General features: G+C 56.5%; 1 protein-coding gene across 1 annotated transcript in view; it reads right to left on the bottom strand.

Annotated features, from left to right (window-relative positions):
- Nucleotides 1-21126, bottom strand: part of ADAMTS14 (ADAM metallopeptidase with thrombospondin type 1 motif 14) — a 79155-nt gene extending 58029 nt beyond the window's left edge. The window contains exon 1 of the mRNA XM_047073700.1: nt 20584-21126. Coding sequence (XP_046929656.1) covers nt 20584-21126 — 543 coding nt within the window. The remainder of the gene's footprint in view (nt 1-20583) is intronic.
- Nucleotides 21127-21347: the final 221 nt, after the last annotated feature.

Genomic DNA, 21347 nt, shown 5'->3' with positions numbered 1-21347 from the left:
TCTCCTCGAAGATCTCCTGAGCACGAGTCAGCAGCCACTAATCCTCTCCTGCCAAAGCTACTGCAGCCCCTCGAAATCTGGCATCCCCTGCCCTGTGTGGCCCCCAGATCTCAGTGCCTCACACGAGGGATGCAGGCTCCGGAATGATCTGCACGGCACAGGGCTGGGCTGCGAGGCACTACCATCCAATTCGCCCCTCCTGCCCACAATGATGGACCGCACAGACCTTTCAAGATCACCAGGCCTGACCCAGTCTGAGGCTTCAATCCCTCGACAACATCCCTAGTCAGGGGGCTCTTAACTTTTGCTTGGATGCCTCTAGCAACAGAGAGCTCTCTCCCTCAAGACACAACCTGTTCTGTGCAGGGACAGTGGTGACGTTTACTGAGCTGAAACACACTTCCCTACATTCCACCCTTTGCAAAGTCTTATTCTCGCTGGGATTAACAACAGTATCTTATATAACGGCCACTTATATTGACATATTTCACCTTTACAACAACCTTGTAAGGCAGATGCAAATATTAGACCCATTTCATGGATGAGGAAACAGGCTTAGAATGGTTAACTTGCCCAGTCACCCAGCAAGTAAGTGACAGAACTAGAATAAGAGCCCAGCTCTGTGTGGCTCTTAACCAGGAGGCTCTGTTACCTTAGGCCATCCCAGGGCCCCACTTCTGCCCCCCCGGGGGCCACTCAGCAAGGAAACTTCCCTCCCATACTCCCATCTATACGTCCCTGGGCTTCCCATCTAGTCTGAGCTTACACAGCAAGCAGGATGTTCACATCCTACCTCTGGGCAGAGGGCTTCCCGGAAGCCAGGCCACCTCCCACGTGGATGTGAGAACAGAGGAGAAACTTCCGCACACGGCCCTAAAGGGAACGGACCCCACCACCCCCCAGGCGACTCCCAGCCTGAAAGGATTCTCACCCCACACGCCATCCCCATCACACCCTCAGCCCTGCTCTTGTCAGAAGTGGAAGCCCCAGGATTCCCGGGTCTGGTCCAGCCCCATGCCCACAGTCCTCTCCCCAGGCAAGAGTTACCAAATCCCTACCTGCCCATCCTGGCTAACTGGTAAGGACAAAGACCTGTGATATAACAACCTGGGAAATACGTTTCAAATCCCTCTGTGACTATGGGTCCCACCAAACCCCAGGGGTCAAAGACAGCACTTGCAGCAACGCTCCTGCTCCGTTTTGTGCATCGTTTCTGGCCCTGACAGAGAGTTCTTGCCCAGGATGGGGCGCCCCGTGGGTCTCTGAGAGCCTCCTCCTGGAGAGCGATGGGCGGGCAGGCTCAGCCACCAGATCAGGAAGTGGGCTGGGCAGGTCCCTCCCCCGTGGCCCTCGGTTTCCCCATCCACACCATGAGAGGTTTGGCGGGCTGTCTTCAGCTCTGCCTTGGCCGGGAAACCAGGCACCGCTTGGGGCAGACAAATTGGCAACGGGAACTTTCTGGCTCTCTGCCCCCTTGCCAAATTACTCCTGTCTCTCAATTTATGAGATGTTTGTATTTCTGAAAAGTGGTGGCTAATTTTAAAGAACTACAATCAAATCAAATTTCTGTAGAAGAAATCAAGAGAAGAGGAAAACATATGTTGCTGGAAGACAAAAATACATTGCCGTTTTCACCCATACCTCCTTCTCTTCAAAACAGTAAGTTGGCAGAAATATATATCAGAAAGGTTCTTCATGCAACACAAACAGCCAAAGCAGCTGATTAAGTCCAACTGAGCCACATTCTATGCAGGCCCTCAGGCGATTCTCTCCAAATGGAAACTCTCCAGTGCACAGGCCTGGCCGCCATCAGCCAGGCTCTGGACTCCTTTAGTACAGCTGCTACTGAGGGGCCTCTCCTGGGAGGTGAGTGGCGGAGGGGGACCTGTTGGACGTTTCCAGGATGGCTGGTGACGTCATTTTAGGGGCAAAGGTAATGCCTTCTGCCGTATCTTCATCCAGAGGCCTCCAGGCCGTGCTATCCCAGATTTTTTAGGCCTGCTTCCTTTCAGGGGAAGCCCCAGGTCCAGAGGGGAAGTCCAGGGCTCCTGAAGGAGACGGGTCACGTGGTGATGGGGGAGGTAGGTGTTGGCGTATCCTTGTATCCTGCCTTGGGTCATAATTGAGCAAGTTCAGTTGCTCATTGGTAACCGTCTATCATCGGGATGAAGTCCCAAATATTTCAGCAGATAACGGAAGCCGCGTTATTTTAGAATGAGTATGTGTATGTACGTGTGTAAATATAAACGTGTTTATTCTAAAATCGCATGTACTTGCACGTAAACTGGGAGGTGACGGTACAGTAAACCAATACATCTTGGGGGCCACGGGAAGAGACCCCCAAGGACTGAAATATGTGTCCTTGGAGGTGCCGAGCTCCGGGCTTATATTGAGAAGCTCTCCCGTCGACGTCAGGTCAGGAGCAAGGACCCAGCCTGAGGTCCAGGCACGGGTAAGTGGGGGAACTCCAGGAGGCCAGCTGCAGGCCCTCCCTCTAGGAAAGGGGAGCCTTTCCTCACAAGGAAGAGCCTTTCCTAGTCATCCAGAGCCTCCTGGCTGTGCCCTCAGATTTGCCAACCTTCGCAGAATGCCCAGGAGGGCTTATTTCAAGATGAGAGCCCCGACGAAGCCGGGTGAGAGGTATGCCAGGTCCCCTCTTTCTTCTCCTTCCAAGGTCAGCCTATGTGGGGCCTTCCCACAGGAGCAAGAAACAGAGCAGGCCTCCAACCAACCAGCCCACCACCTCCCAAGGAGAGCACGTTCTCGGGCCCAAACTCGTTCTGGAAATTCCATTACCAAGGTTTTTTTACTGCCAGCTGTGCTGTCTCAGGTCCTAGGCTTCCAGCAAATACAGCTTGAAACTGTTCCACTGTAGGAAATGAAAGAAGGCCCAGCAAGTGGAGGCTGGGGTGATACACACAACTCGGAGCAGCAAGAGAGTCCGGAATGGCTTCCCTCAGGCTCACCCCCCACCCAGCAACCTGCTTCTGTGCCCGGCCACGCTCCCTCCCCAGACCACGGCACCAGCTAGAGCTCAGAAACCCCAACTGCAGGTGTCTGCCTCCCTCCCACCACCCCCAGGAGGACTTCTTTCAAGATGACAGCCCGACGATCCGCTGGGTCCCCTCTCACCGAGCTCATCACGACCTCCAGTGCATGGCCCCACTGCCTCATCACGGCCGATACCCCCGACCAAGCCCTCACTTCCCTTCTTACCACCCTGGACACGGTAATAATTCTGTGAACGCCCACAGCTCTCTCCCTGCCTTTCCCTCCTTCTCACCGTCTCAGAAGAGCCTCTGCCCTGGTTCAACCCAACCAGCCACCCTCTCCCTGTCTGCACACTGACGCACGTGGTGCCCGCTGGTCTCACTTGAGATCAACGGCCACAGCTCTCCCGTGAGCATGATGCCGGCTGGGGATTCTGCTGTGGCTCCCCGCTACACTGATGGCTTAGACTTCGAACACTTCCCACCTCCTGGTCTCCTGTTCTCAAGGAGAAAACAGGCACCGTCGGGCGGGCTCTCTCCTACCCTGCCACCACCCTATGAACTCCCACCCTGCGGGCACCCTGTGCCCTTCCTCACCTCCTGCTCGCCTCCCTCTTACCTCTGCAGAACGCAGCTCCCGCAGTGGGTGCCCCTCTTCCCAGTATCACCGTGCCCACCCTCTCCTGCGCCGTTCTGGTTGGCACACAGATGCGCTCAGGGACCTTCCCCTCTGTGAAACTCCCTCCCGGGCCCCGGCCAGCCAGTGCCAGAGTCCCTGCTTCCCTCCGCACTGTGCACGACTGGGCCGACTGGGCCTGTGAAGTGATGCAGCCACTTTGGAAACAGTCTACGATTCCACAAAACACTACACAGTTACCATATGACCCCGCAATTCCACTCCTTGGCATACACCCAAGAGAAAGGACAACGTATGTCCACACAAAAACTCGTCCGTGAATGTTCACTGCGGCCCTGCTCACGGTAGCCAGAAAGGAGGACTGGTCCAAATGCCCATCAACAGATGAATGCATCCACAAACAAAAAAAGAGGAAGTACTAGTCCATGCTGGAACACGGACGAATCTTGAAAACATAATGCCGAGTGAAAGAAGCCAGGCACCAAAGGCCACATATTCTACAATTCCATCCAAACAAAATGTCCAGAATAGGGAAATCCATAGGGACAGAAAGATTAGTGGTTGCCAAGGGCTGGGGTAATGGATGGGGGGTGGTGATAACAAAAAAGGACACGGGGCTTCTTTTTGAGATGGTGAAAATTTGAGAACTCAAATTGAATGATAATTACCCAACTCTATCCATATCATGAACATTCACTGAACTATACATTTTTTTAAAAAAAAATTTTTTTAAATGTTTATTTCAGAGAGAGAGAGACAGAGCGTGAGCAGGAGAGGGGCAGAGAGAGAGGGAGACACAGAATCTGAAGCAGGCTCTAGGCTCCGAGCTGTCAGCACAGAGCCCGACGTGGGGCTCCGACTCACGAACCTCAAGATCATGACCTGAGCCGAAGTTGGATGCTTAACCAACTGAGCCACCCAGGCGCCCTTAAGTTGTACACTTTAAATTAGGTGAGGGGCACCAGGTGGCTCAGTCGGTTGAGCATCCTGACTCTTGATTTCAGCAGGTCACGATCCCAGAGTCATGGGATCAAGCCCCACGTCAGGCCGTGTGCCGAGCTCGGTGTGTGTCCACACTTGGCACAGAGCCCGCTTATGATTCTCTCTCTCTCTCTGCCCCCTCCCCAGCTCATGCTCCCTCCCTCTCTCTCTCTCTCTCTCTCTCTCTCTCTGTCAAATTAACAAAAATTGTAATAAATTAGGTGAACCGCATGGTACATAAACTGTATCTCAATAAAGCTGTTTAAAAAACACGACACATTCAGGGAGAGGAGAAATGACACAAGGGTGCAAACGGGGACACACGGGCCCCACGGGGCCCCGCGAAGGGACGACGCGTGCCCCTGGGGCTGACACCCGCACACGCGCGGGCAGACAGCAGACACGTCTGCGTGGAGACGACACACAGGCACTCAGACGACAACGCGCGCACGAGCTGCACAGGCTGCCCGTGACCACGGAAGCGTGAGTCAGCACGGCTGGGATAAAAGCCCATGGACGCCGAGATTCCGAGTAATCCAAACCTGATGTGGAAGCCCCGAGCCGCAGGAGCTCTGCCGCAGGAGCTCTGCCGCAGGCTGCACGGCCAAGGCCGGGGCCCCAGCCAGGGCAAGTCTGAAAGCCGATTCTCCCCGAGCTGCAGCCTTGGGGATAGGCAGGAGGAAGGAGCCCCTGAAGGACGGAGCGGACAACCGTCAGGCTTGTCGTCAACTTGTGTGCCCGGCCCTGCGTGCCCCACGTGGGCAGCCTCAGAATTCCCTGAACGGGCCAAAGTCTCGGAAGAAACACCAGGAAGCGGACATCCTCCACCAGCTGGAGGCTGTTATCCGGGGCGACCGCTGGGCCCCCCTTTCCCAGGGCCATGGCCTCTGCAGGCCCCACACCCTGGGAGGTGCTGGGTGAAAGGCTTGCTGGGCCTAGTTCCCCTGCAGCAAGAATCCTTTCGGGGAAGAAGCAATGTGGTCGGTGAGGCGGGTAAATGCAGGGACCTGACAGCCAGGATCCCTGGCGCTGCCCTCCCAAACCGTGTCATCTGGGACAAGTTACCTGACATCCCTGTGCCTCAGGATTATACCGGCACCGATCCTGTGGGTTGCTCTGAGAAATACACACAGAGCACCTAGCACGGTCCAGGCTCGCGGCAAGGACTATGCGAATGTTCCCGCTTGCTGCCAGAATTATCACGATCAACTCCCCGTGTGCCTGGGAGTCCCACTGGCTCATGAGTTCAGTGCTGGGAGCAGCATTCTGGAACCACAGGATGGTTAGCCTCTAACTCCTGGTGCCACCACGACCTGGCTTTCACCCGCTCAGATCGGTGCCGTAAACAGAGGGAACTGCCCGAGGGAAAAAAATACCATGGGTTGAGCACCCAAGGGGAAAAGTCCTTAGCTAGGAGAGGCCTTCCTGGTTTAGGGGAGTTTTAAAGGCGACAAAGGGCCTGTCAAAGGTTAGTGGAAACGCACCCAGCTGCTAGGGAGCGGTCTCTGGGTGGCAAAATTGTTGCAATTTCCTTCTCTTTAAACTCTGTAGGTGTCTTCTAACTTTTCTAGGATTCCCCATCTGAAAAGGAAAGTCCATTCTGCACAGAATGTCTGCCTAGTACAACGAGCAAGTAATGGTTCCATAAGAATTATTTTCAAACGGGCACCTGGGTGGCTCAGCCGGTTGAGCGTCCGACTTCGGCTCAGGTCATGATCTCGTGGTTTGTGGGTTCGAGCCCCGTGTGGGGGCTCTGTGCTGACGGCTCGGAGCCTGGAGCCTGCTTTGGATTCTGTCTCCATCTCTCTCTCTGCCTCTTCCCCACTCACGCTCTGTCTCTCTGTCTCTTTCTCAAATATAAATTAAAAATTTAAGAAAAAAAAGAATTATTTTCTTTTTTTTTTTTTTTTTAAGAAGGTAATGTTTTAATTTTTTTTTTTTTCAACGTTTATTTATTTTTGGGACAGAGAGAGACAGAGCATGAACGGGGAGGGGCAGAGAGAGAGGGAGACACAGAATCGGAAACAGGCTCCAGGCTCCGAGCCATCAGCCCAGAGCCCGACGCGGGGCTCGAACTCACGGACCGCGAGATCGTGACCTGGCTGAAGTCGGACGCTTAACCGACTGCGCCACCCAGGCGCCCCAAAAAAGAATTATTTTCAAACAAAGTTTTAAAAAAGGAGACAAGCCCAATGAAGCCCCCCCTTTTCTGTCATCCAAATTCCCTGCAAGTGGTGTAGAGGCTGCTCCTGGGAGCCAGGCCCTCCCCAAGCCTCAGTTTCCACATCTGAAACCAAAGGGTCACCGGCAGGATGGATTGAGGTCACAAAGCACAAATGCCTCCCTCCCACCACCGAGGTCCTGCCCATGGCAGGGCGGCCAGCCCCTTCCTTCCCCTCCTTCCTTCTCTGGCCCGGCTCTCCTGGCATCCCCGACCTGACCCCAGCTTTTCCATCAGACACACAATAGATTTTTCCAGGAGGCCACAGCAGTGGGTGTCACCGCTAGATGCCCGTTAGAATCATCAGAGGGATTTGCAGAATTACTGGCACCGAGACCACACCCCAGGCCAACGGATCAAATCTCAGGGGATGTGGCCCAGGCATCAGGATTCTCTCCGAGCTGCCCAAGTGATTCTACTGTGCAGCCAGGCCTGGGTACCACTCATCCAAACTCCGGAAGCTTCCCAACAATGGAATGTTTAAGGGTTCGTCCATGTCTCACAAAAAGAGTGGCATCAGCTGGGGCTGTTCGACGAGAATCAGCCGGTCATAATGCAGGAAACGGGCAAGACAGAGAGGGAACGAGAGGACGAGAAAGTGCCCTGGACCAGGCAGGGCCGGGAAGGGCGTGTTGTGAGCACTTCCCGGGGCTGAGCCTGACCGAGGCCAGTCCCCACCTCGTGTACAGGTGCTGCCTTAGGACCCAACCACCTCCTTCCCTCGAGGGGCGGCTCCACTTCGAATGAAGAATAACTCCCCAAAATTGCCCTGAGTTGGGGGGGGCTGGGGAGGGGGCTGTGATCTGCTGGGTGGCCAGTGGCAAGCCAATGATGTCGCGGCCACCCAAGCTGGGGAGTCCACAGCACAGACAGTGAAAACAATTAGTAGCAGTGCCTCAATGACCACAATGAAAGTGCTGATTGTCCTCTGGCACTGTGGGGAGCAGTTCCTCGGGTCTTCAAAAGCTTGGTAAATATTCTTTAAATGAAGGGTGTTCACTTTTATGACAACCCCCCCCCTCCCCAGCAGCAGAGATCCTGGCCCGGGGGCAGGGCAGGGACACACACCTGCAGGTGCTCAGAGACTCCCCATCTGCAGCAAACCCCCGCCCTGGAGCCCAGCCAGAGTTAAGGGCAGACCTTGCCAGGCTAGCAGCCACCCGTCCTTTCCATTCCCTGCGCCCGGGAGCCACGTGGCTCTGAGGCACCCCCTCCTATCACCACTGTGGCCCACCAAGCTCGGGCTGGGAGCTCGACCTTGCCCGCTTGGCCCTGAGTCCCCGCAGTGGCAGCGGCTTCAGGACAAGGAGGCAGGAAGCGGCTTTCGCATGCCAGGGCGCAGTGTGGACGCCAGGCCCCCGGGCGGAGGGGCGGCTCCCTGCACCGAGGCCCCGCAGTCTCCAACCTCCAGCTCAGAGGCAGAGCCGCGGACAGTGGGGCAGCTCCAGGAAGGAGCGTGGCCAGTCCCTCCCACAGCTGGGGGCCAGCCCCCACCGGGTCACTTGTCCCGGCGCAACCTCCCCTCTGAGCCATCCGACGTCGCCCCGGCCCAGAGGGGCGCTGACTGGGTTTTAGGCCATGTTCTCCCCACACGAGATCACGCATGTGAAATGTTCACCACGGAGTCTGACACACAGCAGGACTGCAGCCAGCGATACACGGAGGCTGCGGTGGCAGCAGGGACGGTTTCCCAGGCAAGGTGGAGGAGGATGGGAGGACGGAAGGGGGAGTGGGCTTCGTTCGTCGCTCAGATTCCTGTGCAAGGCCCAGCCCCAACCCCCCCGAGAGGCTCCCGACCACTCAGGCCCTCCAGGCATCCCGGCCCTCCTCTGCACGGTGGCGACGAACCCGTATTTGCCGGGGCTCGTGGCTGTCCTTACTCCTGACCTAGGCTGGGCACCATGGCCCTGTCTTCCAGATTTCTTACAACTCAGACACGTCACCAAACCTTGTCTCTGCTAAGCCCTGTCGGTTACTAGCAACGCAAACGCCCACATCCCAGCCGCTAGGGCCGCTCACCAGGTTCCCGACTCACTTGACACATTCACATACGTCTCTGCAGTTTCTCCTAAACCTCTGTCTGCGGTGCCATTCATCTATTCACTCATTCATTCATTCATTCATTCATTCAGAGATAATGACTGAGCCAGCCCTGTTCTGGGCACTGGGGACACAGCCCCAAATTCCTCCTCACCTGGGGCTAACGTTCTATCGAGGGGGGAGACAGGCAATCATTAAGTAAAACCAGGGCATACCAAGTGGAAACAGCGGTGGGGGAGAACATTTACACGGAGCACAGAAATGGGATCTGGAACTTTTAAGTAGTGGAGTCAGGGAAGAGGTTACTCAGAAGGTGACATCTGAGAAAAAGTCTGAGGGAGATGGCAGTCTCTGGGGAGGAATGCTCCAAAGGAGGGCAGTCAGGGGAGCACAGCCCGAGAGGGGTGGAGGAGGTCACGGGCGGACAGGGAGGAGGGACCACAGCCCAGGCCTGCTTGGCTTTCCCCGGGTGAGTGTCACGGGAGCGCTTGGACTTAACAAGACAGCTCTGGCTGCTGTCATGGGCAGGGGCGTGGGTGGAGGCAGGGAGATCCGTGAGGGAGGCCACAACCATCACCCCCGAGAGAGGTAGTGTCTGGACCACCCCAACACTTGTATTTCCTGTCAAGCCCTGTTACACGGGCCCTGCTCCGTACCTGGAACCACGCGTGTTCACGTGGGCCTCCACACCTCTGTCCCTGCTGTGAGCTCTGCCAGGAATGCCCCTCCCGCCCAGCTCAAACGTCACCCCATCGCCGCTCCCTCCCCTGTGGCCTCAGTGGCTCCTGGCAGCGCTCTGTCCCCATCCAGGGGATTTTCTTGTCTATTCTTTGACATGTGAGCTTCAGGAGGACAAGTACTGAGCCACAAACCCCCTTAAAAGAAGCATCCTTGGGGCCAAGCCTCCTTAACAAACTCCCTTGGGCATATCGCCCTTAATGAGAGGTCTGTTCTCCCATAAAATGTGGCCATGGCTTAGGGGACAGTATGTTTTACCTAGAGTCTCCCCATCTACGGACTGTGAATTATGAGGTAACAAAGCATCAAGCAGTCAGCGCTCCCAGGCCAGCAGCCTGTCGGGCCACAGAACACAAGGCCTCTTTGGGCTCGAGGAGCTAATTCAGAGTGTGGGCTCCTGCCAGCGCCAAGGGGCGGAAATGAACCTCTGCTGTGGGGTGGAGGTGATTGGGGGTATGGGCATTTTCTAGACAGATCAAAGGTAGAAATATCTGGTTGGCTTAAAAGCAAAGGCTGACAAAGGGCTTCAGGCGACCCTTGGGGAACAGGGTTTACATCCAGACCAACCGTGTCCTGACAAATGCTCCCACCTTTGAACAGTTCTCTAAAAGGGGACCGTGCTTCAGGCCCCTCAGCCCGTGTTACCGAGAACAGAAGAAAAGGAGACTGCAGGGTGTTTCATATTCTCTGACAAGTAACGTGTGCCTAACAGCAGCCCACTGCCCTCCAATATTTTGAAAATGGAGAAAACAGTGGCAATGGTGATTTAGGGCCTAGAAACACCAGAAGGCTCTGTTTGACCTTCAAATCCTGTTAACCAGGAGGCTGACGCTTGTTTTTTCTTAGTTGGCTTCCCAGTTTTCGGGGCCCCAAGGACACGCAGAAGCTGAGCATCCTACTCTCCCAGTGGGACCCGGGCCCGAGGACTGCCAGCCCGGGCCCCAGAGGACAAGCACCAGACCAACGGTGTAGGAACACCCTTTTGGGCTCTAAAGCTGTTGCCACAGCTACTGCATCACTGGCCAGCACAGGGCTTACAACCCTGAGTCACTGTCGACATTTACTCAGTCCTTTCCCACTGACTCAGAAGAGGCCGAGTGGGATGGTGGGGGAGCACTGGACTGGGAGTCAGGGGCCCTGACAGTCGCCCTTTGACCCTGGGTGAGTCTCGTCCCTTCCGTGGGCTTCAGCTTCCTTGTCTGGAGAATTAAGAGGGGGCCAAGAGGCCCCCGAAGCCTCCTCCAGCCACAGCTGTCCACACTCAGGCCAAAGTCAGGGTGGCCTATGGAAATGACGTTGAGCTGAACTCACCCCTGGAGGTTTTCACAACAAGGATTATTTGTGCTAACAGGAAACACGGAGCTGCCAGAGCCCAGGCAGCCTGCAAAGATTACTGTTATTGGGCTCGTCATGGTCATTGTTGTTTCTCAGGCTCCGGAGGCAGGCAAGGCCTACATGCTGAACACAGAATGCCAGGCCCCGCAGATGGCTTGGGAACGTCCCACCGCAGGGTCCAGGTGTGGAAACTGGGGCTCAGAGAGATCAAGCGACTCTCCCAGAGTCATGCACAAATCCCCTGGGCCCCCTCCGAAAGCCCACCCCTGGGCCCCCGCCCCACTGAGCACGGCTGACAGATGAAAGGCCAGCGCAGTCCCGAAGACACCCACGGGCCCGGAGGCCTCCCTCCCTCTAGCCCGCCTGAGGACGCCAGGGAAGAAAAATAAAACCAGCCCCCAGACCAGCCCCCAGACCAGCCCCCACTGGCCCTGCTTGAGAGGAGCAGCAGTGAGGTGATGTCTGGCTTTTATTCCATATCATAAATAAGTTATTAATCCAGGGCAGACAGCAAGGCACAGCCATGGGGAGACCGGGGAGGTGAAACTCTGCAAGACCAGACCACCTTGAGGACTGGAAAACTACCCAGGCCCCAGACCCCGTAAGTCCGCTCAGACAGAGGCCCCGGTGGGACAGGGGCTTCTGGGAAGCAAGGAGAGCACCGGAACGGGTGACCAGCGGTCTGGAAACAAACCTACCGTGGATCCTGCCTCAGTTTCTGTATTTATTCCAAGAGATCAGCAAGAGTGAGTAAACGCTACCATGATATTGTTCTAGGCACTATGGCAGAACTTTATATGTTTGATTTCCAGTGAATAAAACGAGGTAGGACACCCACTTCACAGATGTGGAAACTGAGGCTCAGAGAGGTCAAGCGACTTTCCCAGAGTCACCGTGGACGAGCGATGGCAAAGGGGGCTGCAGTCCTCCTGTCCCCGTCCGCACGCCTCTCTGCGGTGAGACTCTGCCGCCACCGGCCTCCAGAGGTGGCACCCATTTCCCCGCTCCTGGAAAACCTAGCCTGGCCTTGTGGCTCTCTTTGACCCACGGAATGCACAGAAGCAGTCACGCAACTGCCCAGACCAGGCCTGAAGAGGTCCCGCAGCTTCCGGCCGTGCTCTCCGGACACCGCAGTGCCAAAACCAGTGCTGCCCGCCGGACGGAGGGAGCTGGGGCCCGCCGGCCAGCACCGACGCCGGATGTGGGAACCGGGCCAGCTCGGACCGTCCAGCCCAGCCCGCCGTCCGGCTGCACACAGCTGCGGGTGACTGGGCCGGCCCCTCAGTTTCCCCGCACGGCCTGTCTCCCCAGCAAAACCTGAGCCGCCCGCCTCCCGGGATTTGGCCGGGGCCGAGGCACCCCATGCCGACCCCTGCCTCCGCCTCTGCGGTCCCCAGGCCCTCATGCCCCGCAACCGGGAGGGGCCCCAGAGGCTGCACGCACCACAAGGCGTAAGAAGGGCCGCAGGCCACGTCCCACCGGAAGAGCCGCACTCACCCTGGCGATGTGGGACGTGAGGAGTTCCCTTTCCCTCCAGAAAAGGTGAAGGGGCTGCAGAGGGCAGGGGGACAGTCAGCCACGGCGGGAACGACAGACACGCTCTGCTCCTCCTCCTCCAGTGGGCTGAGAGGGCGCTAACGTCAGCTCTGTGCCACCTCAGCAGGCTGGCCGCACTCCCTCACAGGGTCAGCTCACCCCGCAGCCACCGAGAGTCTGCCCCGGGGCAGGCCCTGTGCGGGGTCCCGAGGACACACGGGTGACTAAGCTCGGACCCCGCCCTTTGGGAACCCGATGGGACGGGTCCGGGTGAGGACACAAACTGGGGCCAGGAGCAAGTTGCAGCCTGAGGAAAACTTACAGGCCTGGTGAGGTCAGGACGGGGACGGGCTCTGCCTGCCCAGCTGAGAGCCCGGGGACCTCTCTGGGGGTGTCAAGCAGAGCAATAGGTTGCTCTTGACCTTCTTCTTCTTTCCCACCACCCACCTCCCCAGACCCAGCAGATTCAGCCGACAAGTTCACACCGTCCCATAGCAACAGCTGCAGCATATCGCGTACTGAGTACACAGGACAGCTCTAGGAAGTGACCTCCTTTACGATGCCCACCTCACAGGTGAGGAAACGGAGGCACAGAGAGGCCCAGTAACTGTCCAAGGCCACACAGCATGTGTGAAAGCCAGAGCTGGGACTTGAACCCGGGAGATGCGGTTGCAGGGGTCACTCTCTCGTCCCCTCACGAACCGCCCCACTGGCGATCAGAGGCCTCTAGCTAATTGTCCTGCTGTGACACACGCTGTCTTAATAGGACCCTTTGCTTCAAAACCGCTATTTCTGGGGCACCTGGGTGGCTCAGTCAGTTAAGCATCCGACTCTTGATTTCGGCTCAAGTCCATGATCTCCCGGTTCATGAGCTCAAGCCCCACACCCAGCTCTGTGCTGTCAGGGCTTGGGATTCTCTCTCCCTCTCCCTCTCTGTCTCTGCCCCTCCCGTGAGCTCCCTCTCTCTCTCTCAAAATAAATAAGCAAACTAAACAAACACTTTTTTAGGTCACTATTTCAAATTTCTCCTTCAAATACTTAAAGATCTCACAAAGCCAGATGGGTACTTCCTTTAAACAGGGCATACCCCCACACCCCCTGTTTGCCACAGTCCCCCCTCCCCTACCATACGGGGCCCTTTCTCTGTGTCACTCCCTGCTCCTGGAGGCACTGAAGTCACCACCTCCTGTGCAACGTGAGCCCCACCCCATGCTTGGCACCGAGATAAACAGAAGGTGTAAGCCAGCCTCCGGATTCTGGGAACCAGGTGGCTAACGTGAGGGACGTACAAGCGAGTGGAGGGAAGGGGAAGGCACCAGAGGAGGGGCAACCAGCCTGAGCAAAGGCGGGGGGGGGGGGCTGCAAAGTCAGGTGAGAACACATCAGCATGGCTGGGGAGAGGGTGGGGGTCCGCAGAGCAGGAACCACTATCTAGGCCAGGGAGGCGGGAGGAGCAACGAGGGGAGACCAGACCAACCTCTGTCCCTCCCAGGGTTGACAGCACAGCCGAGTGAGGGCAGGCAGCCCGCAGGCCAAGATGTACAGAGACAGGCCAGCTGGGTGGCTGGATGAGGGCACCTCTTGAAACTCCAGGCGTCACACTCCACATCCCCAGGACAGGGGTGGACAGCAGGACAGAGCCAGGGGCTTCCCAAGGAGGTACTGGCTCAGCCCTCTGGCTCCCCAGCCAGCAAGGAGTGGCCCCCAGGGCAAGAACAGGTGCTGACAGGGACACCAATGAGCCACAGGCAAATGTGCAATGGCAGCACCGTACCAGCGTGCATCTGGAAAGATCAGCATCTTCCACCAATACTAACGTAACTCCTGCTTCCAGACCCCCCATGGCTCCCTATGGCCACAGGGGCAAGTCTAAGCTCCACGGTGAGGCACAGATTTTCCAAACTACATTTCCTATGGAGAGCTGGGATGATTAGCCATTTCCCGAATCCTGCGAAGACACAGGATTTCCTTCCCTGCAGAATGCCTACAGTTCCTACTCCTACTGAGGCTTTAATATGCGGCCCAAATGGCCTCTCCCCTCGGAAGCCTTCTCGGAGCACCTCTCCTTCTCAATAGTCCCCTCCAGGCCACCCACCAAGTGCATTATGCTTCCCTGTTTTCCCATAAAACACTGAAGTTTGGTGTGGTCTGTCTGGTTTCGCATTGTCCACTGGGCACGTCAGCCTTTTCTTTAAACTGTGGGCTTCAAGCCCCCTGGGGGGGGTGGGGCGGGCTCAGTCGGTTAAGGGTCCACTTCGGCTCAGGTCATGATCTCACGGTCTGTGAGTTCGAGCCCCGCGTCAGGCTCTGTGCCGACAGCTCAGAGCCTGGAGCCTGCTTTGGATTCTATGTCTCCCTCTCTCTATGCTCCTCCCCCACTCGCTCCCTGTCTCTCTCTCTCTCTCTCTCTCTCTCTCTCTCTCTCTCTCTCTCAAAAATAAATAAACATTAAAAAAATTCAAACTGTGGGCTTCTAGAATTCAGGGAGACAGGGCTGAGTCTCATCCCTGCACCCCCAGGACCTGGTGAAGGGCCGGGCTCTGGACAAGGGCCCACGGATTAAGGCAGCTGCATTATCTCAGCTCAGTCGTGATACTTACACTTCCACGCGTGGAGCCAGTGCTGATCGGCTCATCGTGCTAAGATTGCCGAAGCAGAGGGAAGGCAGGGCTTGGCCAGCCCGGGGACCAGAGGTGGCCTCAGACCCACGCCAGAGAACGCTGCTAATCTACATCCTGCTGCAACGCAAGGGCATCTGATAATATTTACAGTGTTTTCCACTATTAATAATAACTGTAATTACTGTAGTAAATGCTATGGGAAGTAATAAATATTAGTATCAAGAGCCACTGAAATAATTTCCTTTATTAAGACCCCACCATATACCAGATGCTTTGCTTTTTTATATCATCTTATTTAATTCTCTGTACAAGCCTACGAATGGTTGCCCTTCTCTCCTTTTGAAGGTGAGGAATCTATACACAGAGCGATTTAGAAACACATTCAGGGTCACGCGGCCAGTCTGGACCAGAGCGAAGAGACCCCGCACTTTCTGTCGCCCTAGACTGTCTCCTCACAATTACTAACAGCACCTGTCTAGGCCTTTCTACTGGCCGGGCACATTTTGTAACAGCTTTACTGAAATATAATTCATATGCCATACAACTCACCCATTTAAAGCGTAGAATTTAATGGTATTTAGTATATGCACAGGGCCGTGCAACTGCCCCACAATCAATTTTAGAATTTCATCACCCCGTAAAGACACCCCCTCCCCATCTGCTCCCTACCCCACTGTAAACCCATTCTAAAGGCAAAGGACAGAGCCTCAGAGAGCTGCTGTGATTTGTACATTAGGCAGGGGTAAGAAGCAAGGCTGGGACCCAGCCCCTCTGCCCCTCCTCACACAGCCTGCCAGGGGTCTACTCTGTAACCCCTTAAATATGCATGATCTGCAGAGGGTGAAAAACGGAACCAGATGGTGACAGAGCTTACATGTGCCTTGCTTCCACACCAGGCCCGTGACTCACAGAGTCACTGAAGGCAAAGGGGGGACGCACAGCACAGACAAGTCCCCGCCACCCCCAGTGCAGGGGCAGCGAGGCCCAGGACACAGGGAGGCAGAGAAGGCAGTGGGGGAAGGAGCCTTTCGGGCAGTCTGGGATCTAGATGGTTCGTGGGGCCCCACTCCGCTGACCCCATTCCTGCACCCCCAATCCCTCCTGACCCACAAAGAACTGGCCCCTGCCCCAGGCCTCTGTGTTCCTCCCAGGAATTCAGAGCCATAATCGCTAACAGGGGACCTGCTCTGCACTTGACCCCCAGCCCGGGGTCCTGAGGTGACCCGGGTCCTCCCTGCCCACAGGCCCTCAGAGGCTGGGGGTCACAGGAGTGTCAGGAGAACCACTGCACTGACTGGCTGGGCTCCCCGAGACAGGCTCTGAAGAGTGGTCCTGCCTGGGCACATTCCCAGTTGGGTATCCTGGGGCTCCCCCCCCCCGCCCCCCGCCCCAGGGGAAACAATTTGCAGGTAGAAGGGGCCGCCCACATCCCTTATTTCCTTCCCCCACACAAGCCTGCCCTGGGCCAGTCATTCTCTCTGCTGGCCAGAGGCCCAGCACTTCCTTTCACGTTTATAATGTTTGAGCCAATGCCACCTCCTTCAGGGAGGCTTCCTAGATGCCCTGACCAAAATAAGTGGGTCCTTCTGCTGCTGCCTCACACAAAACCGTGATTTGTCTGCTCGTATGTCTGGGTCCCCATTATCCTACAAATCCTACAAACTCATCCAGGGCAGAGGTCCCAGCTTCCTCATTCCTGGGTCCTTCCTGACCCTCTCCCCCCCACTGTGACACACAAGACCCTCTAGAAGAGCAGGTGGGAAACGAGGTCAGTTTTGGCATGAATTAACCGCAGGGCACAGCACCCTCCCAGCGTCTGTCCCAGGTGTCCATGGGGGAGTGGCTCTATGGGATGGCAGTGACACTTGCTGCCCTCCCCCTACCCCCAGGGGGGTTCCAGTTGGCAATGAGGACCAAGCCACCAGTTTAGACATGGCGCTTCCCCCCAGCGCAGCTAAGATCCAAATGGCTGCAGTCTATCCACACAAAGTGTCTTTGTTCAAGCCCTTCTCACAGTTGGAAGGTTGGCTTGGCCATGAGGGCCAAACTCAGGGCTGGCTGTCTTTTCTCCTGGTACCTGCAATGAAGCCTGGTCTGGCACAGAGCATGTCCTAGAACCCGCCAGGCGATGAGGCCTCAACCATAGGTTTAGAGAGGCCTGGCTTCAAATTCCTTCAGCTGGCCTGCCCCACGTCCCAAAGCACCAATGCCAGAGCTGGAAGGGGCTCTGAGCCCCTCTACCCCTCATAGAGGCAAGTGTACCTAAGAGGCAAGTGGAGCCCAGAGAAGGAGAGCAGCATGCCCAGGGTCACACAGCCACGTCTCCAACTCCCAGCTCAGACTCTTTGCAGTTAACAGGCTGTCCCATCCCTACTCGAGGACCCCTCTCCTACCCTGCCCTCCCCTCAAGGTCAGGCCAAGGCCTACCTTCCCAGTGCGCCTTCTGGGATCCCCTCCCCGGTTCCATCCAGCATGGGGATGTACCCTCACTGGCTTGCAGAAGGAAGAGCTTCTGCCCAGAATGCCCTCCTCGCCCTCTGGCCTCAGCAAACTTCTACCCACCCTTCAAGGCCCAGTTCAAACGTGACGTTCCCGGGGCACCAAAGACAACAATCGCTCCCGTCTCCTGAGCACCATCTCCATCGTGCTCTGGAATGCCAACAAGTTAACGCAGAAACTACCAGAGGTGTTTCTCCTGCTTGGCACCCAAGTTCCTTGAGGGCAGGGACAGGGCTCTCTGCGAAGCAGGGTAATAACAACATCTGCATACACACCGCGTACGACCGGCGGGCTTTACAAACCATACGGCGCTGGGCAAACAAGCTCTCTGCCTATCCTCAGATCTCCCCCCCACGGCTCAGTCTCCCCGTCTATACAGCGGGTAAAGATAATGAGTGCACGTCCCCGCGTGCAGGCCGGGGCTGTTGCTGCTATATTCCTCGGGTCACTTTCATTTTCTTACATCTCCCTGAGGGCCTCACCCACGGCCAGTGGTCAGTACGTATTTTTTTGGAAAGAAGGCCTTTTGGGACTTGAGGTGCTAAAGAAGATGGGGTTAAAATCCAAAGACCACACACAGATACAGACTCAAATCTGATCAGAAATGTTACACTGTAGGGGCGCCTGGGTGGCTCCGTCCGTCGAGCGACGGACTTCGGCTCAGGTCGTGATCTCGCGGTTTGCGAGTTCGAGCCTCGCTTCGGGCTCTGTGCTGACAGCTCGGAGCTCGGAGCCCGGAGCCTGCTTCGGATCCTGTGTCTCCCTCTCTCTCTGCCCCTCCCCTGCTCATGCTCTGTCTCAGAAATAAATAAACATTAAAAAAGTTAAAGAAAGAAAAAGAAAGAAAGAAAGAAAGAAAGAAAGAAAGAAAGAAAGAAAGGTTGCACTGTGGCCTTTGGGTCCAAAGGGGGCTCAGCTGGGTCACCGTGAACAGCCCCTTGCTCTCATGGGACACGGGGCAGTTTTCCGGAATGGGCTGGAAATTCTGAAATCCTTGCCCCGGGGAGGCTTCTGCACTGGGCTGTGGCTAGGGACTGGCTCCAGAGACAGCCGAAGGCAGCAGCAGTGGCCTGGGGGCAAGCCAAAGCAGTGGTAGTCATACCACAGGTAGTAATGCTGTTGATCGTCCACTGACAGCTTTGAGGCCCCAACGTACTTTCGTGGGGGCAGCGGAAGAGGCGGTGGCCGCAGCCCTGTCACTGAAGAGCCAACAGCCTCTGTGGCTGCGGACCGGAGAGGGAGTTCACGGTGCGATTCGGTCAAGCCACCGGTCTGCACCAGCACTTTCTGTCTCGCCCTCTGCACAGACACCGCATCCCTGGGCGACTGCGAACATCAGTCACCCCTTAGGGGGGTGATGATGAAAAAAAGAACAAGAAGCCCTGGCCCACATCAAGGCAGTGTGACAATCAGCAGGAAGACACCGTGCAAGGACGGGGACACGGGGAGAAATGCTCCCAGCCCTGCTAGTGAAGAAAGATTCCCCCTTAGCATCCTCCCGATCTGACGCATCCCTCACTTAAAGCAGAAGGGCAGAGGAGCACGGGGGTCCTTTCCTGAGACGCGTCAGCTCATACCTGACAAAGCGTGACAAAGTAAAGCCTGGGACTGCCACACGGGCTCCCAAGCGCCTGGGACACCGGGGATGGAGCCGAACTCCAGCACGAGTCAAGGCTCCGAGAGGGCCACCCACGGCTTTGGGGTTTGTAGTACAGAGCCAACTAGCAGGCGTTCTGAGCTTGGGTGGATGGAACGGGTCCTAAGAAAAGGAACTCACTGAGCTCCTGAGTGGCTCAGCGAGTTAAGTATCTGACTCGATTTCGGCTCAGGTCATGATCTCACGGTTCGTCGATTCGAGCCCCGCGTTGGGCTCCACACGGACAGTGCAGAGCCTGCTTGGGATTCTCTCTCTTGCCCTCTCTCCCTGCCCCTCATCCACACACACACGTGTGTGCTCTCCCTCCCTCTCTCTCTCAAAATAAATGAACTTTAAAAAAGAAATCTGGTTTTTTTTTCATTTTTTTTTAATGTTTATTTATTTTTGAGAGAGACAGAGACAGAATGCGAGTGGGTTAGGGGCAGAGAGAGAGGGAGACACAGACTCCGAAGCGGGCTCCAGGCTCCGAGCTGTCAGCACAGAGCCCGACGCGGGGCCCGAACTCACGGGCCGTGAGATCATGACCTGAACCGAAGTCGGACACTCAACCGCGGGAGAGGAGGCGTCCCCGAAAATCTGTGCTGCGTGGCACTGTCACCACATAGCCACCCACGCACCCCAAGAAACCTGTTTTTTTTAAAAAAGGGGAGCACTCACAGAGGGGAGCACTGGGAAAGAGCAGGCTAACTTTAGGACCAAAGACAGTGGGGGATGAGGGAGGACATAACAATAACAAAAATAACGGCAACTAACACCAACAGAGCCTTGACCCCATGCCAGGCAGGTGCTGACCACCCACCACATTGCCTGGTAAGGTAGGTCCTATTATCGTCACTACCACTCAGCCCCAGGAGGGCGTGGACCATGTCTGTGGCATCCCCCAGAGCCTGAACGGGGCTGGCCACATAGGACGCACACAGTAAATGTGTGCGTTACGCATAAATCCTTGCTTCACACAGAAGGGAAGGCAGCGCAGAGTAATTAACATCTCCAAAGCCTCAGGGCTACTGGGTGGCCCAGCCAGGATTCAGCCCCAGCAGAGCCCGCCTTCCTTACCGCTGCATGTGTCTGGGCTCAGAGAATCCTGCTAGCTTAAGCCGTGGTCCCAGCGCGTCCGGTGGGGGAATGGACAAGGCATCATCCTAACCAGATCTTCCGCACCTGCCAGAGCGTGAACCTGGTGGCCAGTGGGGCATGCAGAGCTCTCCGGAGGCAGTGAGGCCTGTGACTGGCCCAAACCACACATTGTGCCCCCAGGAGTCCCAAACACAGGGAGCCAAGGAGAAAACCACGCCAGCCTGGCTCGGGTAGCCAGGCTTGTCCCTTACCAATCCGTCGCAGTTGCTGATGGCGACAGCTGCCCCTGGCATGCCCGTGACGTCCCCGGTGTAGACACACTCCCGCCGCAAGGGCTGTCGGAACAGCTCCCGAAAATCCTCCTGCCACTCCACGGAGGCTCCGGGCACCACCAGCCGTCGGTTGGGCCGTAGGCGCAAATGCAGTTCCTCCCCGAAAACAGTAACATTGAAGTAGAGGGAGGAGCGCCCCACCCGGCCAGGCTGCAGGGTGGCTCCTTTGCGGCGCAGGGGGCTGCGGGCCACCCGGAGGTGACCTGAGCGTGACCGTGGTGCGGGTGGCTCATCCACTATTGCACTCCCTGAGGAGGCTGCTGCTGGCCCAGACAGCACGTGGGAGAGGAAGCGTCCCCGAAAATCTGTGCTGCATGGCACTGTCACAACATAGTCACTGAGCTTTCCGGAGAGGCGCAGCTCTGCTGGAAGTAAACAAGGAGTTACATCAATGTAGTCTGTGCAAGGGTAAGGGGAGACCGGCAATCCCACGGGCGGAGAGAGCTCTGCAACCCTCAGCATCACCTCGGAGGGACCTCTTAGCCCAAGTTCATCCGATAGCCATCCAGTGCTTCCTGAGCCTCTGGATCTCTGTACTTAGATGAACGGTGTTCAAGTACTCTGTGCACATAACTTGCTTTCTGTAGTCCCCAAGGCCCTGTTAAACTTAACAGAAGAAAAGAAATGATGCCAGAGTCCTGTCTGTCACTCTAGCCACGAGCCTTCCAACTTTGGGCATTGCC

This window comes from Lynx rufus, unplaced genomic scaffold, assembly GCF_022079265.1.
Source record: "Lynx rufus isolate CCGP_SWC_20201006 ecotype Redwood Valley unplaced genomic scaffold, mLynRuf1.p SCAF_11, whole genome shotgun sequence".
NCBI classification, from domain to species: Eukaryota; Metazoa; Chordata; class Mammalia; order Carnivora; family Felidae; genus Lynx; species Lynx rufus.
Note: the sequence above shows the minus strand (reverse complement) of the source record. Positions and strands in the feature narration are given on the sequence as shown.